Source organism: Myotis nattereri (genome assembly GCF_964212035.1).
Source record: "Myotis nattereri genome assembly, chromosome: 6".
NCBI classification, from domain to species: Eukaryota; Metazoa; Chordata; class Mammalia; order Chiroptera; family Vespertilionidae; genus Myotis; species Myotis nattereri.
The window spans coordinates 6,135,669-6,145,555 of record NC_138081.1 but is presented as its reverse complement, the minus strand read 5'-3'; the positions used below and the strand labels follow the sequence as shown (position 1 = coordinate 6,145,555).

At 57.9% G+C, this 9,887-nt stretch overlaps 2 protein-coding genes across 3 annotated transcripts; both read left to right on the top strand.

Moving 5' to 3' along the window:
* Nucleotides 1-804: 804 nt before the first annotated feature.
* On the top strand, nt 805-5,981 carry DAXX (death domain associated protein). Of its 2 annotated transcripts, XM_081094110.1 has the most exons (8): nt 805-895; nt 1,740-1,995; nt 2,141-2,972; nt 3,097-3,311; nt 4,341-4,572; nt 4,700-5,174; nt 5,320-5,542; nt 5,741-5,981. In XM_081094110.1, exons 2-8 carry the CDS (start codon nt 1,789-1,791, stop codon nt 5,798-5,800), a joined length of 2,244 nt encoding a protein of 747 aa, XP_080950236.1. In that variant the 5' UTR covers nt 805-895; nt 1,740-1,788; the 3' UTR covers nt 5,801-5,981. The 2 variants fall into 2 exon arrangements, with proteins under 2 accessions (XP_080950236.1, XP_080950237.1); XM_081094111.1 differs by lacking the exon at nt 805-895 and having other exon boundaries at nt 1,490-1,995.
* A 1,327-nt stretch (nt 5,982-7,308) lies between these two features.
* On the top strand, nt 7,309-9,819 carry ZBTB22 (zinc finger and BTB domain containing 22). Its single transcript, XM_081093988.1, has one exon. The coding sequence runs from the start codon at nt 7,343-7,345 to the stop codon at nt 9,251-9,253; it is 1,911 nt and encodes a 636-aa protein (XP_080950114.1). The 5' UTR covers nt 7,309-7,342; the 3' UTR covers nt 9,254-9,819.
* Nucleotides 9,820-9,887: the final 68 nt, after the last annotated feature.

Here is a 9,887-nt window from a genome sequence, read left to right as displayed (position 1 = left end):
CACCGAGCCTCCTCAGAGCGCCCCGTGCCGCCGGTCCCCAAGGCGCGGCTGCCGGGCCATCACCGCCTGCGCCTCAGAGACCCCTCCGGAAATGGACGGAGAACCCCTACGTCCGCGTACTTGGTTGGTCCTTAGTTCTGTGGTGAAGCTTGAAAAGCAAATCAACAACAGTAGCAACAACAACCCACTGCGGTGACCGTTGGCGTGCACGTGTGTTGCTTTCAGGATTGGGAGCCGCGGAAGGGGCGGGTGGGCGCCGTCGAAGAACCCGTGGGAGCAGGCACCTGGCGGGTGGGAAAGCAGGTCGGGCGGGCCTGACCGTCGCCCATCGGAAGGAAAAGGTCCTGTTTCCCTCTTGAGAGTCTAGGCCTCGGTGCACCCGGCGCGCCTCGGCGGGCCCATTCCCCCGCTGCCCGTCCGTTGCCCCGCCCCTACCTGGAAGGTGGCTCGGCACGCCCCGCCCCGCACGCGACTCGCTGGCGGTTGGCCCGCCGCAGGAAGTGTCCGATTGGCCGAGTCTCAGGAGCGCTGAGTGGCGAGAGTTCCGCTGGAGGCGCTCTGGAGTCGGGACGAGTCACAGCCGTACGACAAAATGGCGGCCCCAGTTGCTGAGGGGCGCGCGGCGGGAATAAGCCCGCCCCTAGAGGTCAGGCGGAAGACAAGCCTCACACTATGCGGCCGGCCCGGGAGGCGTTCGGGGGTCGGCTACCGTCACTTCCGGCCGCGGGGCGCCTGGATTCCGTACGACAACATGGCCGCGCTTAGGTGCTGGAGGGGGAAACTGCGACTTCCGGTCCAGAATAGGGCCTGCGGTGGGAGGGGGAAGGAAAGAGGAGGGGACCATGCGAGCTTCTGCTGTCCGCGCTGAGGGTAGCCCCGAGAGGCCGTTTCTGAGGTGCGGGCCGGTCGGTGCGGGGGTCAAAGGCGGGGGCGGGAGTGTCGAGGCAGCGGTGCTGGGGAGTCCCGGGCGCTAAGTCTGAGGGGCCCGCTCCCTCCTATCTCTGACGGGGAGCGGGGCGGGCGGGGGCTGCGCTGGGGGAGGGGGCTTGGCGGGAAGCTCGTCTTGGGGAAGGAGCCGACCTGGGGTTGGGACCCGAGAAGAGTCTGGGGAACCCGGCGCGGGGCTCGCCATCGGCCGCCAGTCGCAGAGAGAATGGGGAGGATTAGGGTGCGGTGAGAGGGAGGGGACCTGAGGGGGGCGACGTCCGACCCGACTCCCCGGCTTGAGATCCATCCGGGAGGAACAGGGAGACAATTCAGAAAGGGGGGTGTATTGTTGGGAGGGAACCTGCTTTGCCTCGGCGTCTGTGAGTTGGGCTGATCCTTGAGGAGGGGTGAGGGGTGCACTGGCGTGTTGGAGGGCAGAGGGAACAGGTGAGGCGGGGTGACAGGCTGCGTTCCAGTGTCTGCGCGCCGAGGCCGGCGAGATCGATGTGGGGTGCAGTGTAGGAAGTGGCCCGGGATGTGAGGAAAAGGCAACTTGGCAATTAGGAGAAATATTGGGGAAACGCAACTGAAAGACCGGATATCATCTGAGGGGTGGAGCTGGGGGTGGGGACTTGGGACTCCCTGTGACAGGGCCCCGAACACGGTGCTGATCGGTGCTGAGAAGAGGCAGCGAGGACGCGTCGGGCAGGGCTGGGTGTCGCTGGAAGCCGAGAAGATGCGGAGATGTGTGACTTGAAGGGAGGGGGCTCCGCCGGGGAGGCTCTTCCTCAGGCCCCGTCCCCTTCCAGCAGGAGTTACCAAGTCCCCAGCACTCGCTCCCTCCGGGGGATCTGATCCTCCATGGCCGCCGATAACAGCATCATTGTGCTGGATGATGATGATGAAGACGAAGCAGCGGTGCAGCCGGGGCCCTCGCACCCACCCCCCAATCCGGCCTCACCCCCGGCTGACGCCCCTGCCTCCTCTCAGCCCCATGGAGCTGGAGGGAACAGTAGTTCCGGCGGCAAGAAATGCTACAAGTTGGAGAATGAGAAGCTTTTTGAAGAGGTGAGCTTTCGGGGGGAAGACATGTATCCTAGGGAGAGGGGTGCTGCCTGGCTCTCCTGTCCTTTCTTCCTCACTAACACTACCTGCCTTCTTTCTCTCAACCCCTCCCGTGTCTCTCCCTCTCTTCTTCCCCGGAACCCTCCAGTTCCTTGAACTGTGCAAGGCGCAGACAGAGGACCATCCTGATGTGGTCCCGTTCCTCTGTAAACGGCAGCAGCGTGCCCACGCTCTGTTTTTGGCCTCAGCGGAGTTCTGCAACATCCTCTCTCGGGTGCTGTCTCGGGCCCAGAGCCGACCGGCTAAGCTCTACGTGTACATCAATGAGCTCTGCACTGTTCTCAAGGCTCACTCGGCCAAGAAAAAAATGAACATTGCCCCTGCGGCCACCACCTCTAGTGAGCCCTCTGGGAGTAACCCTCCTGCAGACCCCTCCTCAGACCCCACGAATGCCGAGACCACCGGCTCTGAGGCCCCAAGGACCCGTGGCTCCCGGCGGCAGATCCAGCGCTTGGAGCAACTGTTAGCGCTCTATGTGGCAGAGATTCGACGGCTGCAGGAAAAGGAGTTGGATCTCCAAGAATTGGATGACCCAGACTCCACATACCTGCAGGAGGCAAGGCTGAAGCGGAAGCTGATCCGTCTCTTTGGGCGGCTGTGTGAGCTGAAAGACTGCTCTTCACTGACAGGCCGAGTCATAGAGCAGCGCATTCCCTACCGTGGCACCCGCTACCCAGAGGTTAACAGGCGCATTGAGCGGCTCATCAACAAGCCAGGGCCTGATACCTTCCCTGACTATGGAGATGTGCTGCGGGCCGTGGAGAAGGCAGCTGTTCGGCACAGCCTTGGCCTCCCCCGACAGCAGCTCCAGCTCATGGCTCAAGATGCCTTTCGAGATGTGGGCATCAGATTACAGGAGCGACGCCACCTTGATCTCATCTACAACTTTGGCTGTCATCTCACAGATGATTATAGGCCAGGTAGGGATTAGTGAGATGCCCATCAATGACCCTTAGATGTCAGGTGTGTGGTAGAGGGTGCATCTCTCTAGTCCCTTCTATTGGGTTTGGGCTGAATACTCTGACTTTTTATCTTCCCACACAGGCATTGACCCTGCACTGTCAGACCCTGCCCTGGCCCGGCGCCTTAGGGAAAACCGGAGCTTGGCTATGAGCCGACTGGATGAAATCATCTCCAAATATGCGATGATGCAAGATAAGAGTGAGGAGGGCGAGAGGCAGAAGAGAAAAGCCCGGCTCCCCCAAGCCACCTCTTCCCATTCTCCAGATCCCCCCAAAGCCTCCTTGGATTCTGGTGAGGTGTGGAAGGGATACACCCTTTAGAGAAATCTTGTTCTTTCCCTGCTCTGGCCAGCAGGAGTCTAGGGTGATTGATGGGGGAGTTTGCAGAAGGAACATAGACCCAGACCCTCTGAGGCAAGGGATTTCTTTTCTTTTTTTTTTTTTTCTTTTTTTTTATATTTTATTGATTTTTTACAGAGAGGAAGGGAGAGAGACAGAGAGTTAGAAACATCGATGAGAGAGAAACATCGATCAGCTGCCTCCTGCACATCTCCCACTGGGGATGTGCCCGCAACCCAGGCACATGCCCTTGACCGGAATCGAACCTGGGACCCTTCAGTCCGCAGGCCGACGCTCTATCCACTGAGCCAAACCGGTTCTGGGAAGGGATTTCTTTTTTTTTTTTTGTTAGTCCTCACCTGAGAATTTTTTTAAAAAAAGATATTTTTATTGATTTCAGAAAGGGAAGGGAACCAGGTTTGCTAAAGTAATTGTGGTGATAGAAATGTATTAGCCTCAGAAGCTACTAAGGTGGTTCATTCTATCCTAGTACAGTGTTAAAAAAAGAAAAGGAAGGAAGGGAGAGGGAGAGAGATAGATAAAAACATCAATGATAGAGAGAAATATTGATCAGCTGCCTCCTGCATGCCCCCCACTGGGGATCCAGCCTGCAACCTGGTATATGCCCTGACTGGGAGTCAAACCATGATCTCCTGGTTCATAGGTTGATGTTCCGCCACTGAGCCACACTGGCTGGGCTGAGGATATTTTTTTCATTGCTCTTCAGAGAGAGTAGAGGGGAGGAAAGGAGGGAGAGAAAGAGAAAGTGATGTGAGAGAGACACATCCACTGGTTGCCTACCACACACCCCTACTGGGGGGAAGGGAGGTGTGGGGTGGGGGGGGGGGGGGCGGTGAGGTATGTGTCCTTGGTGCCCTTGACCAGGAATCAAACCTGCAACCCTTTAGTGAGTAGGCTGGACGTTCTAACCACTGAGCACACCAATCAGGGCAAGAGATTTCTTAGAGAAACTCCTTTGTTCCCCAGGGCCCTAGTGGAATGGCATCCCAGGAACACCCTACCTCCTCCAAGGCTGAGACAGATGATGAAGAAGATGAGGAAAGTGAGGAGGAGGAGGAAGAAGAGGAGGAGGAGGAGGAGGAAGAGGAGGCAGAAGAGGAAGAGGAGGAAGAGGAGACTACAGATTCTGAAGAAGAGGGGGATCTGGAACTGATACTGGAAGGTCAGGAGGAGGAGGAGGAAGAGGAGGAGGAAGCAGGTATGTCAAGGAAAGTCTTTTCCCGTGTCAGTTCCCTGTGTTGGGCATGCCACCTGTTTGAGACCCTTCTTGGCAGTGTTCTTCCCCTAGTTCTCATGCTACCCCTCCCCTCTTTTCTTTTTTTCAGATAAGGATGGAGACCAGAGCCCCATGTGCCCACCACAGATTTCCACCGAAAAGAACCTGGAACCTAGCAAAGGGAGCAGCAGATCTTCAGGGGAGCAGCAAAACAAAGGACTCACAGTGTTACCATCTTCGCTCTCAGAAGAGCCCCTGGCACTCTCCAGTGTAGATGCTGGAAGCAATGAAGACTCTCCGGAGGAGGTGCCCCAGGAGAAAGAGAGCCCTGTGTCTCAGGTCTTTGAGCTCGAGATTGAAGCCTTGACTGTGGATACCACCCCTTCCCCTGAGGAGGGGGACATTTCCTCTTCCAGGAAGCAATCAGAGGACCCCCTCACCACTGTTGTGGAGAATGGAGCAGCCATGGTCACCTCCACTTCCTTCAATGGAGGTGTCTCTCCTCACACCTGGGGAGATTCTAGTCCCCCCTGCAAGAAATTTCGGAAGGAGGGGCAAACAGGAGCAGGACCTTTAGGAAGCAGGTAACAACAAGGAGGAAGAAGAGGGGATCGAAGGAGGGATTGCAGGGGGCTTTCTAAGAGGAGTACTGAGGAACTGAGTCTGCTGGGAAAGACTGACAGTCTCCCTCCAGTCCCAGACTGCCTACACTTATGTTTCTGTCCCTAGCTATGTGGAAGGGCAAAGGGAAGTACATGAGAAGACTGGGAAGAAGATATGTACCCTGCCCAGCCCACATTCCCCTTTGGCTTCCATGGTACCAGTTGCTGATTCCTCAACAAGAGTGGACTCTCCCAGCCATGGCCTGGTGACCAGCTCCCTCTGCAGCCCATCTCCAGCCCAGTTGTCCCTAACCCCCAAGTTACAACCCTCCCAGCCTAGCACTTTCAAGGTAAGAGGGAGGCTGTTTTTCCTGACTTCATTCTCTTTCCATGTCTGTTCATTTTCAGGTGCACCATCTGAATATTGGACTCACCACATCCTCTCTTCCTTCTTCCTACCCAATTTTTAATCGTTAATAAGTCCTTCCCTATGTTTCTCCTCCCCCTATATTCCAGATTTCTCTGACTCTTGTCTCACTCACTTGCAGATGAGTGTGGCCACACAGTGCGATCCAGAGGAGATCATCGTGCTCTCAGACTCTGATTAGCCTCCCCATCACTCCCTGACTCCAGAATGTTTGAGGATAGGATTTGGAAGCAGATGACTGAGGAAGGGATGGACTGAGCTAATCCCTTTTTGGTGGTATTTCTTTTAAAAAAACAAAAACCAAAAAAAAAAAACAACACAACTTGTTTTACATTAAACAATAAAGTTCTTTTCTTATTGCATCCCTGTCTTTGTCCTTCTGCTCTCACCAATTGGCACCAGCTGTTCTCTAGCTCAGGGTTTGCCGGCCGGCCCCGCGGTAGCCCTGGATCTGTCCTTGCTAACCTACCCTTAGCCCCAGCCCCGCTCTGCTGGAGTTTCACCTGGAAAAATGTGCTTGAGCTCTTTAGTTTCCCACTTCGAGCCGTAGGAGTAAAGAGGCCAATCAGGGGCCCACTCAAGGTTACTTGGCCAATCCAGGCCCGGAGGAAGGGGGCGGGGCTTCAGGGATACTAGGGCGTTTAGATCCCGCAAACCCGCTAATGGCCACAGCTCCAAGGGAAGAGGCAGGCTTACAAAATTAAAGGAGAACGAGTGCTTCGGCCAAACCAAGTCCTGAGTCCTCAGCGGCGGGAGAGACCTGGTACCTTTAAGACGTAATGAAGTAACTGTGTTTAAAGGAGAAGTGACTGAGTCGGCCAAGTATTGCCCAGCGACACGAGCAGGGTGCCCGCCTGTGCCTTTAAAGCTGAACGGGCAGGAGGCGGAGCGGAGGCGGAAGGCGGAGGGAGTCGGCGCAAGATGGCGGCGGGAGGGGCCCAAGCTGCGGCTCTGGCGGCCGAGTGAGGGGCGGGGGGGCCCCGGGGCGCGCGGCCCGGTAAGCGGAGACGCGCAGGGTTTAGGGGCGCCTTCCGGGTGGGAGAGGAGGTCAAAGTAACTCTTGGGGCGGAGCAGAGGGGGGCGGGGCCCTGTGTGGGCGGGGGCAGGCAAGGGGCGGGGCCAAAAGGCCACAGGGGCGGATCTTGAAGGGGGCGTGGCCGAATGGGCTGGGGGGCGGGTCTTGACGTGGGGGGGCAAAGGGGGCGTGACCCTCGAAAGTGCCTGGAGCATTGCCTAAAGGGAACTGCAGAGAGAGTGTTTTTCAGTAACCGAGCAGACCTGCCCCCCTCCCAAGAAAAGGGTGCAAAACATCAAAAAGGTAAATTTTGGAAAGAGGCTCTCTGGCAAATGGGAAATTCCGAGGGGAGGCACCCCATTCCCATAGAGTACCTATTTCTCTAACCTCCAAGGAAAGCACTGAATTGGAGTCAGGACAACTGAGTTTGCTGGCGCTGCCACTTGATAGCTGTGGCCATGAATAATCTCTTGGTATTGCTTAGCCTCAGTTTCCTCACCTATCAAGTGATGTTGAGAGGAATACCTAACTTCACAGCATTGTGTGGGGAGTTACTCAAAAAATGGGTGTGAACATATTTTTAAACTGTAAAGTGCTGTTTCATTGTGTTATCATTCTTTTTTTCTTTCCAGAGACCCCCCCGGCCGCCCTCCTCCTTCCCTTGTTCCTGTGGCTGGGGGGGTACCACCTCCCTCCACCCTCCATACCATGGAGCCATCTCCTTTGTCTCCAAGTGGGGCAGCACTCCCTGTGCCGCTGTCGCTGGCCCCGCCCCCACTGCCCCTGCCTGCAGCTGCAGTGGTACACGTGTCCTTCCCGGAGGTAACCAGTGCCCTCCTGGAGTCCCTCAATCAGCAGCGACTCCAGGGCCAGCTCTGCGATGTGTCCATCCGCGTGCAGGGCCGGGAGTTCAGAGCTCATCGTGCTGTCCTGGCTGCCTCCTCCCCTTACTTCCACGACCAGGTCCTACTCAAGGGCATGACCTCCATCTCACTGCCCAGCGTCATGGACCCAGGCGCCTTCGAGACTGTCCTGGCTTCAGCTTACACTGGTCGCCTGAGCATGGCCGCGGCTGACATTGTCAACTTCCTCACAGTGGGTTCTGTGCTCCAAATGTGGCACATTGTGGATAAATGCACGGAACTCCTTCGCGAAGGTCGGGCCTCTGCCACCACCACCGTGACCACGGCTGCAGCCTCCTCAGTCACTGCCCCTGGTGCTGGGGTCCCATCAGGGAGTGGGACCACTGTGGCCTCTGCCACCATGGGCTCTGTGCGCTCCCATGCCTCCAGTCGGGCCAGTGAGAATCAATCCCCCAGCAGCAGCAACTACTTCAGCCCCCGAGAGTCTACTGATTTCTCATCTTCCTCCCAAGAGGTGTTTGCAGCTTCTGCGGTGGGCAGTGGGGAGCGTCGAGGAGGTGGCCCTGTATTCCCAGTCCCTGTGGTTGGCAGTGGGAGCACTACCTCTGGGAAGCTGCTACTGGAGGCAGATGAGCTGTGCGATGATGGTGGGGACGGCAGGGGTTCGATGGTTCCTGGGGCGGCGCTCCGGCGGCCCACCTATGCGGCCCCCAGCATCATGCCACAGAAGCACTGGATATACGTAAAGCGGGGTGGAAACTGCCCAGCATCAGCGCCCCTGGTTTCCCAAGACCAAGATCTGGAAGAGGAGGAGGAGGAAGACCTGGTTTTGACCTGTGAGGATGATGAAGAAGAGGAGCTAGGGGGAGGGTCGGGGGTCTCAGCGGGGGGAGGCCCCGAGGCCACCCTTAGCATAAGTGATGTCCGGACCCTGACTGAGCCTCCAGGCAAGGGAGAGGAGCAGGTCAATTTCTGTGAGTCCTCCAATGACTTTGGCCCCTATGAGGGTGGGGGTCCTGGGGCAGAGCTTGATGATTCAGGGAGGCCCACCCCTTCCTCCTATGCCCCCTCCCTCCCATCACGGCCCCTGCTTCCTGTAGACGTGCAGGGCAACCAGATCCTAGTCTTCCCATCGCCTTCCTCCTCCTCACAGGCTCCAGGCCAGCCGCCAGGGAACCAAGCTGAACACGGGGCTGTGACTCTGAGGGGCACATCCGCAGGGAGCCTGGGTGCTCCGGGTGGCGCTGGTGGGACCCCTGGAGGGACAGGCAGCGGGGATGGGAATAAGATCTTTCTGTGCCACTGCGGGAAGGCCTTCTCCCACAAGAGCATGCGAGATCGTCACGTGAACATGCACCTCAACCTGCGGCCCTTTGACTGCCCCGTGTGCAACAAAAAGTTCAAGATGAAGCACCACCTGACCGAGCACATGAAGACGCACACAGGCCTCAAGCCCTACGAGTGCGGCGTCTGCGCCAAGAAGTTCATGTGGCGGGACAGCTTCATGCGCCACCGCGGACATTGTGAGCGCCGGCACCGCCTGGGTGGGGGTGGGGGCGGGGGCGGGGGCGGGGGCGGGGCTGGGCCGGGACCCACAGGGCCAGCCTTGCAGCCCAAGAGAGAGTCCCCCGGGGTGGGCGCGGGCCACGTCGACGAGGGGAGTGGGGCCACGCCCCCGTTGGGCCGTGGGGTCTGGTCCCCACCGGGCGCTCACAAAGTGGAGATGGGCTTCAGTGGGGGCGGAGGAGCAAACTAAAGGAGCGGGCTACCGGGGGGCGTTTTCAGGTCAGGAAACGGAGCACGAGCCAGAGCGCTGGGCCCCCGGTGCTCTCCCACTGCTGTTACTGTCTTCCCCATCCTACGGACTTGTATATATTCTGCAGGGGGCGCCACACGGCGCCGTCACCACCCCATCCCACTCAGCCCCTCCCCCTCCAATATCCGGAAATTCAGCCCTTCCTCTCCCTCAGGGCGCACCGCAGCCCCGGCTCCAGAACAGGGCGCACGAGGTGGGGGGAGGGAGAGGGCGCCTGTTGAGCATCCTGGAGTCCCAGGGTCAAGGGTCAGGTGGTTGTAGTCTGTGTCTTAAGTCGGTGTTGTTGTGGGGACCAGGCCTGGAGCCCCATCCTTGTCCGAGAACCCTCCCCCAAGGATGTGCTCCTTAAATCTACCCTCACCCCTCCCTTTCCTTGGGGCCCCTCAACTCTATTCTCTTTGGGGAGGGAGTGGAGACAGGGAGGGAGGGAGTCGTAGGAGTACAAGGTTTTTATTTTAAATCTTATTTTTTTTAAACGGTGATTAAAATATTTATTGGTCGTTTCACTTGGCTTCCCACAACCCCTATGTGTTTGCTGGGGACCCGGCCCAGGTAGGGGAAGGCGGGGTAATGG

Bases quoted from the DNA above. Each gene is read 5' to 3' on its own strand.
- DAXX (XM_081094110.1), top strand. From the start codon at position 1,789: ATGGCCGCCGATAACAGCATCATTGTGCTGGATGATGATGATGAAGAC. The intron at 2,973-3,096 runs GTAGGGATTAGT...CTTCCCACACAG, and splicing joins CACAGATGATTATAGGCCAG to GCATTGACCCTGCACTGTCA. The intron at 5,175-5,319 runs GTAACAACAAGG...TTCTGTCCCTAG, and splicing joins GCAGGACCTTTAGGAAGCAG to CTATGTGGAAGGGCAAAGGG.
- ZBTB22 (XM_081093988.1), top strand. From the start codon at position 7,343: ATGGAGCCATCTCCTTTGTCTCCAAGTGGGGCAGCACTCCCTGTGCCG.